Genomic DNA, 20,511 nt, shown 5'->3' with positions numbered 1-20,511 from the left:
GGCCTCAAACTGGGTCTAGGGACTGATCTCAGAGGATTCTCAGGCACGTTTATCAGTTCAGATAGAGAGCTGGCTAGCCACCAGAGAAACAGCATTGGAGCCCAGGCTAATTCATTGTGTCCCTTACATTATGCCCCCCCCCCCCGCCAAGGTATAAGAGTGCTGCACTGCACAGAGGATGTACAGGGAGACTCCCAGGTCATGTTTTGATTTGATTGAATGCCCGCATGCAGCTTTTCCAGCAACACTGAGCTCAAAGCAGCTCATGATAATAATTAAAAATGAGCAAATGAGATTTCTACCAATACAATATATACAAAACACAAGAGCATATGAAGCGAAAAACAAACCAACCATAATTCGATATGCAATGCAGTTCAAAACAAACATGTTTTATACACACACACACACATATATATATATATATATATATGTACAGTGGTACCTCAGGTTAAGTACTTAATTCGTTCCGGAGGTCCATTCTTAACCTGAAACTGTTCTTAACCTGAAGCACCACTTTAGCTAATGGGGCCTCCCGCTGCTGCCGCGGCGCCGGAGCCCGATTTCTGTTCTCATCCTGAAGCAAAGTTCTTAACCCGAGGTAATATTTCTAGGTTGACGGAGTCTGTAACCTGAAGCGTATGGAACCCAAGGTACCACTGTATCAGAAATAGCTGCTGACCACCAGCTGACACAACTTCTCTGGGAAGGGGCAGCAGCATAGCCCCCAGCAGCAGATTCTTTTGGAGTATGGGCCCGAGAAGCCCTTTTAGTTGCCCCCTGAACATCCACAGTGGAAGAAAAGCAGAATATAAATGCAATCAAGCGCACCTGCCACCACCCTCTCACAAAGGAGCTCATTCATTTATTTCTGTTTTATTTACTTCGTTTACGTACCACCTTTACCCTCCAAGGACCTCAAGGTGGTGCGTGTGGTGCCCCTCCTCTCCATTTCATCCTCTCGGCAACCTAGGCTAGGCCTTCAACCTCACCCCAGAGAGCTTTGTGGCCGAGTGAGGCATTTGTCTCCCCAAGGCTGTACTCCAACACTCTAACCATTAGGCCACACAGCAGGGACCCTCTGTAACAGTACAGAACCACAGAGGGTCGCCTAGTCCAACCCCCCCCCCCAAATGCAGGAACCTCAGCTGTCAGGTTGGGCCCCCTCATGTTTTAGTTGTTGTTTACTCCCCTTGTGGGCTGGGGAAGAGGAGGCGGGATATAAGCCGCTACTTGAGCCTCTTCCCTAGGCGGCAGCGACCACTAGGCGAAGCTGCCCCTCGCATCCCCGCTCCTGAGGCGACGCCTCACCCCGCCCGCCGGCCCTACATTCCAAAACCGCGCGGAGGTACACACGGCACCCCTCGCGCCCCATCCAATGAGGGCAGAGGAACCGCGGCTGAAAGGGGGATCATTCCGCCACGACCACCGAAAGGAGGTTATTCTCCCTCCCCCCCCCCCCGCGCCTGAGGAAGAACAAGTAGCCCCGCAAACAGCAGAGGCAGCCCGCGCCTGCTTTGTCCTCACCTCCGCCTTTGTCCGCTGCCATGGATGCTGCTCAAGACTCGCGCGCGGCTTATTAAAAGGCGGGGAAGGGAAAAGACGCCGTGCCTCTCTCTCTTTTCTCTCTCCACCCCCGCAGTCTCAGGTGGACTCGACCGCCTCCTGCGACAGCACCGCCGGGCTAGAAGAAGAGGAGCGGAGGAAAGGGGGGAGGGCGAGTCTATTTTATACTCCCCACCTCAGGTTCCGCCGAGCAGCGCTCGCTCTCTTCCTCTCCGCTTCCGGGTGAGGCGGGAGGGCCTTTCTAGGCCGGTGGCGTCTTCTCGTATGCCGCGGCTTGGTGGCGCACGCACGCACGCACGCCTGCGACGTCTCCTAGACTAGAGGGCAGGAGCGTAAGAGGGTGGGGCCACGGGGAGGGAGGAGGAGGGGCGGTGACTCATCTGGTTGCGGGCGCGCAAGAGTCAATATGGCGGCCATGTCCAGGCAATTCGAGCCAGAATTTAGCCCTACTTCCTGCCTCTCTTTTGCTCTAAATCAGTGTTCCCCAACCTTGGGCCTCCAGCTGTTTTTGGACTACAATTCCCATCATCCTTGACCACTGGTCTTGCTAGCGAGGGATGATGGGAGTTGTAGTCCAAAAACAGCTGGAGGCCCAAGGTTGGGGAACACTGCTCTAAATTACTCCATCAGTGGCGCAGTGGGTCACAACCAGGAGGTTGGTGGTGGTTCAAGTCCACCCCTGGACAGCTGTGGGCAGGATTCCTGCATGGCAAGGGCATGGACTAGATGACTCTTGAGGTCCCTCCCAATTCGATGGGACGCATTGGCAGGCCCGAGTTTCTGTGAAAAGCTCACTCTCTTCCCCTGTAACAATCACACAATCGTAGCCTGACTTCTTCACGCCTGGGCTAGGGCTGCCGCCCGTTAGGGACCCTCTCCAACTGCATGTGTTTGAAAGGGTATCTAAGCTCTGGGTAGACAGATTTACAAATTTCATTTGTATGTGCACGTGCAAAGGCCAGAGGGGCCACCCTGTTAGGCTGCAATAGATCCCTTACTGATTGCTTTGAAGTCAATTCAGAACCGGATTAAAAAAAAAATTCCACCAACTGCCCCACCCTGCCCTGTATCTTGCCAGAATAATGGTGGCAGTGACAACCCTACCTGGGACAGAAGAGGACAAGTGAGGCCAAGCACATCTGGTGAAGGCCAGTTATGCTGGGTTTTAGTAATCATAGCATCCTTTTCTAAGTGCTCACAGACTGACTGTTGAATTATCTGTTCTACGACCTTTCCTGGTATCGATGCCAAGCTTACTGGTCGGTAGTCACCCGAGTCTTCTCCCCCCACCCTTTTGAAGATGGGGACATTGTGTCTGCCTCCAGTCTGCAGGGACCTCACCTGTTCTCCAAGAATTCTCAAAGATTATAGACATAGGCTCTGAGATTACATCCGCAAGCTCCTTTAGTATACCCTTGGGTGCAGCTCATCAGACCTTGGGAGATCTGAATTCATTTAAAGTAGTTAGCTGTTCCCTTACTACCTCTTTTCCTATCTTGGGCTGCAGCTCCCAATTGACATAATTTATTATGTTCTCACCAGATTGGGCATTGCTTTCCTTTTGGGTGAAGAAAGAGGCAAAGTGGGTGTTGAACAATTCTATCTAATAGCATTTCTCTATCTTCTCCAGGCAGAGGATTTGCTTTTTCTTCCTCTTGTTTCGAACATAGCCAAAGAAACATTTATTATTTTTAACCTCTCATGCAAACCTGAGCTAATTCTGAGCTTTAGTCCACCTCACATTCACACCGCAACTGTTGGCTACTCCTTTGTGATTTCCCCTTCCATTTCTTATACACATCCTTCTTACATCTCAGCTCATCTTTAAGCTCCTTATGCAGGCACACCAGTTTATTTAGATGCCTCCCACTATTAGTATTAGTCCTGACCCCAAACAGAGCATATAGCTTTTTAGGCAGGGTTGAGCCCCAGCACCAAGATGGTCTCAGTGTGTGTTGTCTGTATATTAAAACTGTGTACAGTGTAACTGCAAAAACAGCTGTACTTGTGGTTAAATCTGCATCTGAACTGACACTTTACTTCTAGGATACATTACCAGAGACCCCAAACTCAAAATCTTAACTGAAACGATTCAGTCGGTTTTTTGATACACGGTGCTTTATTCAGATAATATTATCTTCATGGCTTACAAAACCATGAATAAATTATTGAACTGCACATTTGCAACATTTTATTAAAGACTATTGCCACTAGGTGGCATTGTGCTGCAGCTTAATCCACTGCAACAACCCTTTTTAATGTTAACATCGGTATGAATTTGAATGTTATTTGAATGTTAATGTTATCTGAACGTTATTTGTAGCCAACGGCATTTATCTGCTTGTCTTAAAAGACATACATGGGTAGGTGCAAAAAAACAAAAAAACAAAAAACCCAACCCCCTGTGTCCAATGGTGTCTATAAAATTGAACAGGATAACTGGCGTCTAGGCTGCTGCAGAGTTGAGATTCCACACCATGTGACTGCTGAGAAATCCTGCATGTGTAGACACAGAATTCACTTCCAAGATAGAAACCATGCCGCTGAAACAAAAGTGGGAGCATAACATGTTTTGGCAATCTGACACTGGAAGTGTGTCAAAGGTCTTTTCATGAAGAACCACTTATAATAGGGTCCCAAGTAGCTCATCTTTCTTCCCTCTGCCAGATGGATTATTATCAGTCATGGTCCATGTTTATGTAGGTCCACCCATGTGAAAAGTAATATATATGGGGGGGGGATAAGTTCCACCAAACACAGTCTGTAATGCAATGCTAGTTATTGGTTCCTAGCTCCATACTGAACACACAGGTGCATAACCAGCATGGTGTTAAAGTGACTGTCACTCTTCAGCTTGCCACCTGATCCTTCCTCTCACTTTCTCAAAGCGCCTCTCCCATTTAACCATACATTTAATGCACATTTAACACACATGGCTTCCCCCAAATAATAATTGGAACCGTAATTTGTTAAGGGTGCTGGGAACTCTAACTTTGAAAGGAGTAAAGTATCATTCCCAAGATTCATAGAGAACAGCCAAATGCTTTAAATGGATGGTGTGTGCATGTGAGCTGTGCCTCTGTTTTATATGTACTGTATATCCTGAAAATGTAAGATCTACTCCTCACATATTTATTCCAATCCTTTTTTTGTCAAGGTGCATGCTTCGGACTGCGAAATAACTAACATACCATTTAAATTGTAACAACCAACAGGTAAATAAAAGCTTTTTAGTATTATAGCTGAACATAACATATCAAATATGCAGCTAACTGTACTTGTATTTTAACGGCTCATTCGTACATATTTGTGTGTGGCATGTGTGGGTTGTCTCAGAAGACCTGTGGTGTTGCGGTGTCAGGCTCCTGGGTTTCCTGAATATATGTTTATTACAGAAGGATGGGGTCGGGAAAGAGGAGTCAAGAAATAAACATCGGTTGATGTCACAAATCCCATTAACTGTGACAAGGGTAGTAAAGTCAAGTGAGCTACTGAGCCACGTTGCCCGAAAGCAGCTTTGTGCTTCAAATTTCACTAGAGAAGGCAGGAGACCACCTGAACAAAGAGAGAGGGACAGCAGATTGTTTGGTTTACTGTACCTTATCAGGGTTCCCTTTATATGAAGCCTGGGATACCAGTTTGCCAGTTCAGGTGCTGTTTCAGAGCATAAGTAGCAGGTAATTCTAGCCATCACAAAAAAGGCATAATACCCATTCAAGTTGCAAATGAGCCAGAAAGCACAATTAGCATTTGAGTAGTAGTCAACAGTAACCACAAGACAGCTCTAAGCAAAGCTTTAAGGCAGCTTTAAGCAAAGCTCAGCTAATAACTCTTGAAGAAGCAATTCTCCTGGGCTCTGTGTCTGATTCAGAAAACCAGACAACCAATAAGCTTCCCTCTTCCTTTTCCCAAAGATGTCTTATGTCAGGACTGATGGAAACAAGGCAACTGAATCATGAAATTCCTTGTTATCTTTTATAAGCGTTGCAGGCTGGGGCAAGGATTGAGTAAAAAAAGCCTCACGGTAACGTTCTGCATGGTAAATTGTCAGTGCATGCCAGTAGAGTAGAATGTGGGTTAGGTTTTCTTATAATGGACAATTAAATTTTGCTCATGAGCTTTTGCTTGACATACTGAAGCTCCAGACAGCGGAACCCTGTGATCTCTTAATCCCAGATGTGTTTGGTCTCATAATAATCACCAGTGGTGAGTAAAAGTCTCTCTGCACATGCTCAGTGGTACTCTCAAAGTTGTTCAGCTGGAGTATGTGGAATAACCCTCCGCATATAAACAACATGCTTAAGTCTAATTAACAAAGGGGTTAATACTAGAGAGTTAATACTATAGAGTAAGCTGTCCTGCCAGGCCACTTCCCTTCTCCATGGAACTAAGTAATCCATTTCTACGTAATATGTTTCCCCTCTCCTTTTTACCTGAGAAGCTCAGCTTCACAAGCCACTCAAGTTCCTACACCAGTGGTTCCCAATTAGCTAATTACTGAGGACCCCCTCTTTTTCAAAAGCTAAGCCATGGACCCCTTACTTTTGAAAATTTTGATCTCTATGGTAGTTACCTCTGCAAAACAATTTTTTGAACAAAACTTGGGGTAGCCCCTAATAAGCAAAGGATTTTAGGTATACTAAAAAACAGACTAGAGCTGAGTGATATCTGTCTTTCAACATCGTTATGTATCAGCAGCTAAACATCACGATATTGCAATATATCACAATGTCTGAAATAATAATTTGATATAATAATAGTAATAGTAATAATAATAATAATAATGATCAGGTGTGGGGATGAGGGAAGAAGCAGCCGCAGAGATCAGACAGGTGGGAGGCGGAGAGGAAAAGCTGTTCTGCCTCAGTGCCAAGGGAAGGTACGGTGCCTTTAAGTGAGAGCGATCAGCTACCCTGGTCTCCCTCAGCATGAGGGAAGGCAGCCCAGATCAGCAGCATTATCAGCTGAGATCAGCGGTGTATTGAAATCGGCTGCCATGTTCTCCCTCACAAGAGAAGTGATATATTGCTGCGTATTGCCAGGTCTAAATCGTTATCATGGTGTGATCTCAAAACCAATTTTGGCCAATATATTGAAAAACCACACAGCGCTAAAAAAAGACTATAAAATTTGTGATATCACCATGCAGAAATGACAAAAATTTAGTTGGAGGGAGGCAAGGAATAAGGCAGTGGACCTCTTGGGTGCATTCCACGAACCGCCAGGGGTCCCCAGACCCCTAATTGGGAACCACTGTCCTATACCAATAATTTAGGAACTTTCATCACTTTGCAACTAAGCTGTGTTTTACTGCCTGTGCAACTATTCTGAAGCACATGAATCTGATATTTGTAGAGTTTGTAAGTAAACCATTTTTTAACTTACCAAACGTGGTATTTTCCTATGCTGGGATAAGAGGGAAAGTTTGGAAAGAAACTATTTAAGGGGACATTTTGGTGCTCACTTGGAATGGTATATTTTAAAGGTCTAAAGTGGCCTAGTACTGATTTTAGAATGCTGTATTATTTTACTGTTGTTAGCCGCTCTGAGCCCGGCTTCGGCTAGGGAGGGCGGGATATAAATAAAATTTTATTATTATTATTACGTTTCCATTCTTTTCTTTGTTTCACGTTTTGTGACTTTAAATCTCTGCTAGGGCTTTCTCGCTGAAGAATGCTTGTCCCTGCATCTTGACATCCAGGAATTCTCTCATACATTTATATCACCAACAGAATAGCCTGTGGGCCTCCTGATGCTGTTGGTGTCCAGCTCCTATCAATCTCCACCAGCATAGTCAGTCTTCAGAAATGCAGGGTTAAATGGTGCCACACAAAGCATATTCCAGAGCTGGCTGCTGAAAACCAAGTCCTCCTTGGATGACTTAATGAGCTCAATGCATGGTGCTAGTTATTAAACAGAAACAAGAACCCGTGTATAATTTACTAAATTAGTTAACAGCTTTGAATGAGGAGCTTCTGGATAAACAAGGAGGCAGCCATATAGAGATTCAGACTATTGATTGATTGATTTTATATACTGATTGATTTTATATACTGCCCTATACCCTCAGGGAATATTGAACCATCTAACTGTAGTATACTGACTGGCAGTATAGTTTTACAGCTTTATACAAGATCTTTCCCAATCCCAGTCTTATCTGGAGATGCCAGGGAATTCATCCGAGACCTTCATCTAAGATATGTGCTCTGCCACTGAGCTATAGCTTTGTTGCTGCAAAAAGGTTGTCCAATGGTATAATACGGGTATCGGCTTTCAACACTCTTCTGGAAATGTCAGCGATAAATACTGGAAATGTTGTAGGAAAATATGCAACTTTATTCAGTACTTGTGGGCCTGCTGAAGAGGCAAGTAAATAAATGTAGAAATTGAGAAGTAATGTATTGGGGCACGTGTGTGTGTGTGTGTGTGTGTGTGTGTGTGTGTGTGTGTGTGTATGTACCCTTCTGCTCACCTTATTTGAAAGCCTACAAAACAGGCTGTTTATTGCTCGAATAACACTTGACAGAAATGTAATGAAAAACTGGATATAAAAGCCTAAAGTTGTTCTGCTCCAGCCCATAATAATAAATGTAACCCTATAAAACTATATTTATACAAGTGTAAAATTTTATATGGCTCTAAAATAAACTTGCTAACGTATATAAAAAACACAAACAGCACAATCCCACCCCATTAAGCATGCTTGTGTTCCACTTATTCTAATAAAAGGGTTACCGAACAACCCAGAACACCAGTTACACTGGGAGCAGGTAGGGAGTCATAATACCTCTACGCCAGCAGAATGGCTGTCATATCCTATGCTCCCTCAGCCCAGGATGGGAGAAGAAACCCACCATTTGGAAAATCCTGAACTTGCTCCCTATATGTCATTATAGTGAGGGTGTACCTGCTGATCAAATCCTATAGCTCATCAGCCAGTGTGATTTGAGTATGGGATTGTAGAGCTACCCACAAATTTACAACATAAATATCAAATTGGCTTCCTCAGTTGTATTTTCATGCCATAGGTAAAGGGACCCCTGACCATTAGGTCCAGTCGTGGCCGACTCTGGGGTTGCGGCGCTCATCTCGCTTTATTGGCCGAGGGAGCCAGCGTACAGCTTCCGGGTCATGTGGCCAGCATGACTAAGCCGCTTCTGGCGAACCAGAGCAGCGCACGAAAACACTGTGTACCTTCCTGCCGGAGCGGTACCTATTTATCTACTTGCACTTTGGCGTGCTTTCGAACTACTAGGTTGGCAGGAGCAGGGACCGAGCAACAGGAGCTCACCCCGTTGCAGGGATTCGAACCGCCGACCTTCTGATCGGCAAGTCCTAGGCTCTGTGGTTTAACCCACAGCGCCACCCGTGTCCCTTTTTCATGCCATAAGAAATAACAAATACCTCTTTCTCAATAACGGTTAATCAAATTATGGAACACAATCGTTATGACTAAGCTGGTAACTTCTGGCCGGAGGAGTCAACAACTTTTAATAGAAGCTCTAGTCACAAGGGGAGAACCTGTTGGGCATCAGCTACGACCACGAGTGTCCAGCCAGAGATTTCTCCCCCTGCCCTACCCTAGTTAAGAATCCAAAGATATTCAGATAGTAAAGTTTTTAATTCCTTGTTGCATTGCACATATGTCATCAAAACATTCGTAAATTTTACCAAATGGTGGTATTTTATCCTTAGGCTAAAAATAAACAAGGCTTCTCCTCTCTCAACACTACTTTTATAACGTTTTAGGGCTGTCATGCTAAGTGGCATGACTGTTATATAAAACAGCAATTACTGTATCACGAGTTTAAGAATAACATAAAAATGGCATCCAGCTTAGGATCTGGAGCCCTGAAATAGTTGTTCCTTTATCCTCTCCCTAAGCATGATCTCCACAGTGTTGAGGCTCATCAATATATTTTGCTGCTGCATATGCAACAAGGAAAGAATATCTCCACGTGAAATGGGACTACGTACTAATCAGAACTCACTATCACATCACAAAGGATTCAACTGCAAATGTTTCCTACGTGCAGGGAACTGGGCTTGCAGTGATCCATTGCCGTCGCTTGAGGATCAGCTGGCCTCAGTGGCACAGAGTGCCTTCCACCAGCTTCAGCTAACTTCTGTCATCTATGCTCTGGCAACCTCTACACTAGATTACTGCAGAACATTATATGTGGAGCTGTCCTTGATGACAGTTTGGAAACTTCAGGTAGTGCAGAGCTCAGCAGCCAGATTGTTCACCAGAGGCAAGGCGGTTTTTTGAGCCAACTGCACTGGCTGCCAATTAGTTTCTGAGCCCAATTCAAAGTGCTGGTTTTGACCTATAAAGCGTTAAACACCTCAGGACCGCAATACCTCAAGGACCACCTCTCCCCATATGAACCAATATGGACCCAGCAATCATCATCTGAGACGATAGGTTCAGAGGGTGGGAACACAAGAATGGGCCTTTTCTGCAGTGGCTCCGTGTTTATGGAATGCTCTCCCCCCGGGAGATTCACCTGGTGCCTTTGTTGCATATCTTTAGGTGCTAGGCGAAAACATTCCTCTTCCCCCAGGCCTTTGGCTAATTAAACGTATGGCCTTTTAAACTGTGTGTGACGTGGGGGTTATTGTTTTTGTTTGTTATTATGGTATGTGTTTTTATGTTGTAAACCACCCTCTAATCCTTGGATGAAGGGCAGTATAGAAATGTCATAATAACAAAATCATATTCGTTTGGTTTTGTTCAAATCTACTTATCGTCCAACAGTACACTCCATCTGAACCCACGATGATTTAGTTAACCAGGAGAAATTGTTCAAGGCTTTAAACTGTTAAAGTCATAGCTGAACAACACAGCACAGGTGGCTTGGAAAAGGTGGCTTTGTAGAGCTGGGTTTGGGTACCTTTTTCAGACCAATGGCTACATTACCTTCTGGGCTCTCCAGTCCTCAGGTATGGAGGCTGATCTTAGGGATAAGTTACATAGTTTGTTAGAAGTCCAGCAATTTTACAACTCAGTTCTTTAACAACCCATTGGGGGGGATGCCATCAGGACCCAGCAATCTGTTAGGTCTCTCAAATTTGTCAGTGAGACCTAGAATGGGTTTCCCCAGCCACTCTAGGCAGCTCCCAATAGAATATAGAAAACATGATAAAACATCAAACATTAAAGACTTCTTGTCACCACTGTCTGCTTCCATTCGTCAGGCTCCCTTCCTGAGGGAGTTTGTTCAGGAAAAGGTATCTGCCCTACCTCTTCCATAGTGAATGAAGACAGATGCAAAGAACCCATTCAACTTATTTACAATCTTCTTTTCCTCTTGTTAGTTAAACCCCATTTAGCATCTTGGGAGAATGGAAAGTAGTTGGAGGGGGGAGGGAAGAAAACGTATTTTAGTACTGAAGACAATGTTTTCAATTAAAAACACATCTTAAGTATAGTAAACCTATTTAATCATAACACTTTAATATTAAGTTGTCACCCATGACATGAACCTGATTGTCAGAAGTCATTAAAATATGGAGATTTTTTGCTATAGTGTACACAAAGTAAAAGCAATCTTCTATTGGTTAAATTCCATCATGCTCACTTATTAAGCTATGAATACCTGGAAATCCTTTAATGGATTAACTGTACAGTATCTGCCTGATAAGCTTTCAGAGGCTGTTAAAAATAGCTGGAGACTGATTCTACTAACACACTTTTAAAAGAAGCCTGCTCTACAATATTAAAAAAAAAAAACATGAACACACTTGATGTTTTTCATTTTTTTGAGCAGACAATTCCACTTGCATCTTCTTCACATTTCCAAGAAACATGCTTCAGGAGCAAACACCATTGAAACCATCTCAGCCTTTTTTCTGTCCTCTTGGCAGCAGACACCTAGTGACCCAGAGAAATCTGCGTGCGTCATTAGCCTCCAACGTGTGCTGTGAAGGCAGACATCCTTCTCCACAAGCATCCGCTTTGCACTGCGATGCTCATCCAAGCTGATGCTTGACTATATCGTTTGACACAAACAGGGATGCACGTGGGCAGCCAGCGCCACCAATTGTTAAGTTGCCCCTGACTAAAACGGAACCGGCTGGGCTAATAAAGACATGCCATGCTTTAAAGGTAAAGGGACCCCTGATCATTAGGTCCAGTCGTGACCGACTCTGGGGTTGCGGCGCTCATCTCGCTTTATTGGCCGAGGGAGCCGGCGTACAGCTTCCGGGTCATGTGGCCAGCATGACTAAGCCACTTTGGCGAACGAGAGCAGCACACGGAAACACCGTTTACCTTCCCGCCAGAGCGGTACCTATTTATCTACTTGCACTTTGATGTGCTTTCGAACTGCTAGGTTGGCAGGAGCAGGGACCAAGCAACAGGAGCTCACCCCGTCGCAGGGATTCGAACCGCTGACCTTCTGATCAGCAAGTCCTAGGCTCTGTGGTTTAACCCACAGCGCCACCCGCATCCATTTATGCCATGCTTTAGTGGTAGGTAAAATGACAAGTAGAGTGAAAATAATCTAATTGCAAAAATGCGAAAATATACTTAAGCATTCGTTCTGGTCTGAATAATTTATTTAAGAACATAAGAGCCTGCTGCATCAGGCCAATGGCTCATTTAGTCCAGCACCCTGTTTTCACAATGGCTGCAGCAGGAAGAGACAAGTTCAGGAGGCAGGGAGTGGTGTTGTCCTGGGGACCCCAGATCTGCCACCTCTCCCAGCTGTCCCCAGCCTGCCGCCTGAGGCGACTGCCTCACCCAGCCTCATGGGTGGGCTGGCCCTGGATTCTGAGCTCCTCACAGAACTCTAGTCTCCAAAGCTACTTTCATACGTGGCACTTCGAAGCACATTTGAACCACCTCTCATTTTGTGTATGTGTGTCCTGTGCAAATGTGGTTCATGCAGAAGAGAATGAAAAGAGAGAGAAAATGCCTAAGAGCAAGAGCTGGGATCTGCAAACAGTTTTGTACTTCCAGCCAATTAAATAGTAACAGGCAGGAACACAGTTATAGAATGAGAAGTGCTCTTTTTTTCAAGGGTGGAGTCAGGATTTTAAAAGGTGAGGTCATGGAAGAAAAGCTGACTGAAGCAGAAAATAATTGTCTATGTTTTGCGCAACACGTTGGGCTGGTGCCTAGTTGGTGGAGATGATATTTCAGTACTTGGGGCCAACTTATTGTAATTGCGTTCAGCTTCAAATACCTTAGTCTAACTAAAGGAGAAAATGGGATGAGGAAGAGCAAGAGAAAAGAAGAGCTCACACCCACAAACCTCTTGGTTTCTGTTGTTTGATTTCTCAGTTACTTCCTTCTTTATACACCAACTTTTAGCTACCCTCATTCACCCTTCCTTTTTAAAATCCCGATGCGGTCAGGAAAGCTGTTCCTCATCAATGCTGTGTGTATTGAGTGTGTGTTACACAAGCACATTGCACATAATGCTATATACAACAACAACACACTGAGAATATGCCTCAGGTGTCCTGACACTGATAGAACTCTTTTTCGGTCATTGATTTTGGCTAGGAACTTGCTTTGTATAAGAGAGGTTAAGGATAAGGTGTGTGAATGAGCTTATTGGTGTAACATAGCAAAGCTCTCAACACAGAGGACTAATTGCGCTGACGTACAACCGTATAAAGTTCTAAAGAGGTAATTGACAAGCAGTTATTCAGACTAGTCAGAGTGCAAATTCAATGTGTTGTCTTTGATTTATCTCTTTATGTTTATAAGTTGAGTGTTTGTATTAAGTGTCTAGTAGTTAATTTACCTCTTCATCTATTCAAATAAATCACTGGACTGTTAGGACTGATCAATGCAAGCATACACATCATTTTATATCTCACAGATCATTAACTTATTGAGGTACATCCACCTCCTGAGTACAGCCATTTTCTGGCAACCAGAGAAAGGGTCTTTTCAGTGGTGACACCCAAATTCTAAAATGCCCTCCACAGTATGCGCCTGATGCCACTGCTACCATATTTTAGGCACCAGACAATGTCCACCTACTATTTTAGGTTTTTAGTAGAATATTATTTGCTTGGAAGAGTATTAGTTGCTCATTTAAAATTCAATAATTGTTTCAATGACTTCCTTGATTTTATTGATTGTAATTTATTATTTCTAATTTTGTCAAAACATGTTGACTGTTGCTGACTTTGCTATGTTGTTCTGTGTTGTGTTGTTTAAATCTGATTATTTTCATTTTAACAAAACACCTAAATATTTTTGTTTCATAGTGGGCTATATATCTCAAATAAAATCTCTCTCACTCGTTTTCTTTCTGCCACCTACTTTTTCCTGTCCTGCCCCCCCTTGTAGTCATATGAAATTAGGCAATAGGCCATATTAACTGGGCAGTGGCAGCCCCAGGGTCAAAATTTGCCCACTACTGTTATAGAAGATATTGGAAATTTATTGCACTACTAGTAAAATGTGCAGAATGCATTGATCACCTGGGTAAATTCTGTATTAGGCTGTCAGCCACACACATTTACAATTCAATTTTCTAAAATGTTTGCTTTTATTTAGGATTCTGAAACATGAGTTGTGCTCTTACTTCTCTATTTACAGGGCACTTTAAACAGTGTTCAGTAAATAAGCTTCTCTATGATTCTCTGATTAAGCTTGAGAGGGGTAGGGAGGATTAAGAGATTCAAGAAACAGCAGCTCACTATATGTGCTCGTATAGTGCTGTCCCTGAAACAGTTCCACATATTCTGTATTAGAAGACTGCAGCTGATAGGCACAAATATGATAGGCTGGTCCATTGGTAGTTGTTTAGCCCAAAGCCATCTTAAGACCTTTAGACGCCCTAAGCACTGAAAATATTGTGGTGTTGTGCCCCCAACATATATAACTCTAAATAAAAACAATACTAAACCGTAAAATAAATATTTCTTGGTTAAATTAAATTGGTGGCAAGCAACCACTTGCAGATTCAGATGGTCCTACCTAGCCCAGTAAAGTCTAGCAGAAGAGCAGCCAACATGGTGCCTCCAAATATTGCTGATCTCCAACTCCCATAATTCCTACTCATTAACCATGCTGCCTGGGGCTGATCAGATCATCAGAACCAGAGTCCAACAGCAACTGAAGAGCAGCATATTGGCTCCTCCTGGCTAGAAACGGCCCTTCAAGGTATTGGGTAGTAACTTATTTTCCATCACACTTACCCAGGATCTAATTGAGGGATGGAGAACTAGATCTGACCAGCCTAATTTGACAGGTGGGTTGGGCTGCCACCTGTCTATCACCTGACGTCACAATGATGTCTAGTGATCCTCCAGCCCCCTAGTATGAACAGGAACCAAACACAGGAGTTGCAAGGGGCATTGCAAGACCAAACAATCAGCTGATCACTGGTCTTTGCAAAGCACTTTGTACAGGGTTTTGCGGGAGCCACTGATTGGCTGAGCCAGGTCTTTATCTGCCCCACATCTGATGTCATATCAGGTGTGCGGCAGGTGGGTGTGGCTTGGACAAAATGGCTTTGCAAGCCAAATTGGGAGGCCTGGTTGGGCCTGCGGCTCTCCATCCAAAAATGTTGCAAGTTAACACTTGTTTTGCTTTGTATTTATGTAATTAAGCCTAGATAATAATTTTTTTGTAATACTGAATTTTGTGTTGCCAAATTGTTGGTTTTTGTCATTTCTGAATTTACCAACATATTCTGTATTTTGTCTATTTGTATTTCCAATGCTCTGTTTTTCAAAATTTTGAACATTTGCTTTAAGCCGCTTTGGGCACAGCCTTTTGTGGAAAAGTGGCATATAAGTAAACTCAATCCATCAATCCCTGATTCAATTGGGAGTGTTCAAGGACTGAACACAGAGCCTTGCACATATAAAGATTGTGGGATTGTGAGATATATATATATTCTTTTAGAGATCCTTAAAATAATAAGGTACCCCTCTCCTCACATAACTATAGTTTCCAAAAGTCTCTAGAGAGATGCAATGACTATCAGGCTATAATCCTGATCAATTACACTTATTTTGGGTAGGCATGTATATGATGGTGCTGTTAACCAAAAAAATCCTATGTATTCTTATTCAAAATAAATCCCCTTGTATTCATTGGGGTTACTCTTAGAAAAGTGCATATGGAATTGCTTGGTTACTAAGTCTCTCTTAAATGTAGACATGCTGAATATGGGTAAGGTAAGGATTAAACTGTATGTAGTTGCCTGCCTTTTTCCCAAGTGTGGCTGCCCTCCTCCACTATTGCTTTTTTAGTATAGCACTTCTGTACCACACAGAAGGAACATTATGAGTACTGTTATCATTTCTCTCTCTGACACAAATGTATGTGCAAAGGCACTGCTTTCTGCTGATTCTGAGCCTGTGCGCTGGTTCTTAAATCAGCACAAATGACCAAACCTTTTCCCTTTTCGGCTTCTGCTGGGAGTAGATTGTGTGTGGGAAGCCAAAGCATTAATGGCAAACAGTGACATTTCAAGGCTATGACCATCTGAACAACAGTGGGACAGGATATATAAATAGCCAAGAGGAATCGGTGATAACCGCAGCAAAATCCTCCATTGCAAAAAGGCCAAGCAATTAAAAATAACTTTTAAAATATAGCATAAATAGATGCAGAAGGAAAGGCGAGAAAATGGATGATGCCTCTAGCAAAACGAATGAAATCTGGCAGGTCTGTCACTAGCTATATATTTTCAGGAAGGAATAATGGCCTGTAAGGATACAAGAGTCTAGAAACAGCATTTCTCTGCACAGCTCTTTCCTCCAGTGATTCTTTTATTATCATCATGTGCTGTTCCAGGCATATTTATATGTGTTTACTTCAGGCAGCCAAAGGTTTCTACATCCGTCACACTTTTCCTCCACCCTGATTTAGCTATTCATTTATTTTTAAAGTTGCTTCTTATAGTGGCCTCACCAGATAAATTTTTCATTTTTATGAGGTTCCCAAAAGGGCAACATGGATGGGGGATCTAACCCATATGACACAAATAATAAACACTTGTTGTTGTTTAGTCGTGTCCGACTCTTTGTGACCCCATGGACCAGAGCACGCCAGGCACTCCTGTCTTCCACTGCCTCCCACAGTTTGGTCAAACTCATAATAAACACTACAGATGCAAATAAATATTGACCGTGGCCAATCTTAAAAGAATCAAGTCTTCAAAAAAGTTGTATGATCTAAGAAAGTCTTTAAAAAGGACTTTAAAAAAAATCCAAAAGGAAGGATTCTTTTAAAGACTTTCCTAGATCGTATAACTTTTTTGAAGACTTGATTCTTTTAAGGGAGTTTTTAGGTTTTAAAGAAGAGTCTTTTTAACTATCTTTTTAAAGAATTGTTTTAATTTATTTTGACTACGGCAGACCAACACAAATTAAAATTAATCACATTTAATTTAATAATGCTACTGATTCTATTTAAACTGAGCACCTTGACACAGAATCCTGGCCCTCAGCATACCGTATTTTCCGCCCTATAGGACGCACCGGCCCATAGGACGCACCTAGATTTTGGGGGGGGAAATAAAGGGAAAAAATTTATTCCCCCCCCCCCCAGGCGCGGGGCTGGGGAAGCTCGGGCTTTGGCAGCTTTGGCAGCGCTCTGGGAGCTTGCGGGGCTGGAGGAGGGGAAAGTGGAGCTTCCCCCTCCCCCAGCCCCCAGAACGGGACCCAGAGCCATGTGGAAGCTGCGTGCAGCTTTGGCATCGCTCTGGGAGCTTGCGGGGCTGGCGACGGGGAGGAGCAGGCTTCTCCCCCCCCCCCGCCAGCCTTCTAGCCAAGTCGGGGGACAGTGGGAAAGGTGCGCTGCGCCTCTCCCACTGTCCCCCGAGTTTGCAGGGCTGGCGATGGGGAGGAGCAGGCTTCTCCCCCCGCCAGCCTTCTAGCCAAGTCGGGGGACAGTGGGAAAGGCGCGCTGCGCCTCTCCCGCTGTCCCCCGAGTTTGCGGGGCTGGCGACGGGGAGGAGCAGGCTTCTCCCCCCGCCAGCCTTCTAGCCAAGTCGGGGGACAGCGGGAAAGGCGCGTCGCACCTCTCCTGCTGTCCCCCGAGTTTGCGGGGCTGGCGACGGGGAGGAGCAGGCTTCTCCCCCCGCCAGCCTTCTAGCCAAGTCGGGGGACAGCGGGAAAGGCGCGCCGCACCTCTCCTGCTGTCCCCCGAGTTTGCGGGGCTGGCGACGGGGCTCTCCTGAAGCCTGGAGAGCAAGAGGGGTCGGTGCGCACCGACCCTCTCGCTCGCCAGGCTTCAGCGAAAGCCTGCATTCGCCCCATAGGACGCACACACATTTCCCCTTCATTTTTGGAGGGGAAAAAGTGCGTCCTATAGGGCGAAAAATACGGTAATTTTTTCACCCACCACCCAGTATATGAAATAACATGCAGTTTAGAGGCTTTTAACTATAAAACTCTACAATAATGTGTAACATTGCTTACCATTTTCAAACTAGACCTGAAAACACAGAAGTCTTCTGTGATGCACATTCATTTAGGGAAGACCATATACAGAGCATCTTACAATATGGATTAGCAATGTTGCAATTCCATAATGAAGGACAGAGTGGCTGCTGAGACTATAAATTTTTTAACGTGTTGGCATATTTTGGGATGTGTCCAAAAAAAATCTCTTGACAATCCTGAGTCAGCATACTGAAGCATGCACAATCACAGCATATTTCGAAATTTGTCAGAATAGGATCCCTGCCCTCAAATCCACAATTATTTTCAGCTTTCACCCTCCAATACTTTTTCTATGCATGAAGTTGGACAGAGTTGCTTTGCCCAATCCTGAGCAGTGAGGATCAAACTAATTGTGCATCTCTCCATGTCATTTTATCTGCTGAAAGCAGTAACATGAGGTTGCCATTTGAGATTGCTACTCTAGGGTCCTTTGGGAGGAAGGTGGGATATAAATTGAATTAAACAAATACATACAATTTTAATAGATGAATGGTTTAAAACTTACAGTGCGGCATAAACTATATATGTGCGATGGTACTGTGTTTAACATGACAAGAAGGTTCTCTCTGTGGCAATAGATATTTTAATTTATATACATCTCCAGTGGCATAGTGGTGCATTTTAAAGTGCAGGAGCTCATCATGACAGCCCCATAGTCACACCACCATAGTCTATAGTTATGCCCCCAAGCACAGTGCAAGAATGGAGACAGTTGTGTTGACTCACTCCTGCTTTAGTATCAGCTGACAGTAGAATAGTGAACTGGCAAAGTGTGGGGTATTGGTTAGTTTGTTGGACTTTGGCTGAGGAGACCTGGGTTCATATTGCTGATCAGCTTGAACCAGCCACTGTCTTAGCCTAACAAAAAGATCATGTGCTGGACCTGAACTTCCTTCACCCTCCAAATTTATGCCACTGGCAAACACCGCTCCAGCAGATAATGCCAGTGTTCCAACTGTGAAAAAAGCACCAGAATTGCACTCACATGTGTGCATGCCCTGAACAAAAGATTTCCGCATCACAGAGGCGTTGGACTAAATGATAATTCCAACTCTGCAATTCTATGATTCTAAATCAGTAGTCAATTCCACGGTCAATTTGGTAATCAAGATACAGTACACGTGTAACTGTTCTTGAATAACCAAATCTAGTTTGTCAGAGCAGCAGTCCTTCCATGAGGCAAGGTGAGACAGCATTCTTACATAGCAGTTTTCGCTGTCATTAAGGGTGGGAAAGTGGATCTATTAAACATGAGTTGTGTTAGAGTATGGGACCCTTGAGAATTATTAGTTTGGTCCATTTGGGTTTTTCACCTCAGACATCGTGTTTCAGGTTCAGGCTAATGGCAAGGTTCACATATTAGAAGAGAGGCAGACTTTCAGGTTTGGATGATTATAAATTCCAGTTGGGCAGCAGCAAATATTTTGTTGTTACAGCAAATATTTAAGGAAAAGTCTTGTGGATGGCACCTTAAAGACAAACAGATTTATTGTAGCATACGCTAAAGCCCATTTCACCCATGCAAATATTTAGTGTGTTGGTTGAAATGTGCCACAAGCAACCTGCTGAGCTTAAGGTATCATGAAAACAAAGAGTCCCTCTGCACATTAAAGACTCGCAAATTTCATTACGGACATAAGTGTCTGCGGACCAGGGAGTGTAATCTCAAACTCATGCAACTGATGAATTGGAATCTGTTCCGCAAAAGATCATGTGGTAATGAATCCGTCAGGTCATGAAAGGAGCCAAAAAGACTCTTCCTTGCTTTTGCTGCAAACGAGACTTGGCACAGCTTCCCCTCTGGAAACAGTTAGGATGGAAGGTACCGTATTTTTTGCACCATAACACTCACTTTTTTCCTCCTAGAAAGTAAGGGGAAATGTCTGTGCGTGTTATGGAGGAAATGCCTACGGGTGGCATGCCTACAGATTTTCCTCCTCTAAAAACTACGTGCGTGTTATGGTCGGGTGCGTGTTATAGAGCGAAAAATACGGTACTTCCAAGCAGTGCTTTTTTCTGGGGGTATGCATACCCCTAAACATTTTGTGAATCGAAGTTTGGCCTCATTGAGGGGCAGTATTTCAAGATGAATAGGAAAATGAGAGTACCCTAAACTTTTTTTTTTTTTTTTAAGAAAAAAGCACTGCTTCCAAGACTCCTGTGTTTTCAGGCCAGAGGCGGCGGATTTCCATAGAGGGCAGGGCTTGGTTATTGGTGGCGCCTCTCTCAGAATCACAGTAGGGAAGGGACCCCCGGGGATCATCCAGCCCAACCCTTCTCAAGGCCATTTTCAGGCGCCGGAATTGATACCTTCGCTTCCCGCCGTCGCAGCTACTTCAGGGGATGCTTTGAAAGCGGCGTTAGCCCTCACCTGGCCGGAAAGCAAAGCCGCTCGAAGACACCTGAAAAGGTGTGTGTGGCAGGTCGCTGAGGCGACTGTGAGCTCCGCCCAACGTGCCATGCGCGCCTTTTCCGGTTTTCTTTTTTTTTGGGGGGGGGGGTTCGTCACGCGCCAAGTCA

The 20,511-nt window shown here is 44.2% G+C and overlaps 1 protein-coding gene and 1 long non-coding RNA gene across 7 annotated transcripts in view; one reads left to right on the top strand and one right to left on the bottom strand.

Annotated features, from left to right (window-relative positions):
* Positions 1-20,467, bottom strand: part of CNOT10 (CCR4-NOT transcription complex subunit 10) — a 44,978-nt gene extending 24,511 nt beyond the window's left edge. For 2 of the 6 annotated variants that reach the window (XM_083468115.1, XM_083468114.1), the window contains exon 1: positions 20,302-20,467. In XM_083468115.1, coding sequence (XP_083324241.1) covers positions 20,302-20,452 — 151 coding nt within the window. In that variant the 5' untranslated portion in view covers positions 20,453-20,467. Of the gene's footprint in view, positions 1-897; positions 1,309-1,527; positions 1,894-20,301 lie in introns of those variants that run through there. The other 4 variants (XM_083468119.1, XM_083468117.1, XM_083468118.1 and 1 more) reach the window with 4 other exon arrangements.
* On the top strand, positions 19,721-20,118 carry LOC310690112. The gene is made up of 2 exons (XR_014517915.1): positions 19,721-19,800; positions 19,974-20,118. It is a non-coding gene; the product is annotated as an uncharacterized lncRNA (long non-coding RNA).
* Positions 20,468-20,511: the final 44 nt, after the last annotated feature.

Source organism: Podarcis liolepis (genome assembly GCF_965112155.1).
Source record: "Podarcis liolepis genome assembly, chromosome: 12".
Classification (NCBI taxonomy): Eukaryota; Metazoa; Chordata; class Lepidosauria; order Squamata; family Lacertidae; genus Podarcis; species Podarcis liolepis.
This window is presented reverse-complemented; position numbering and strand designations above follow the sequence as displayed.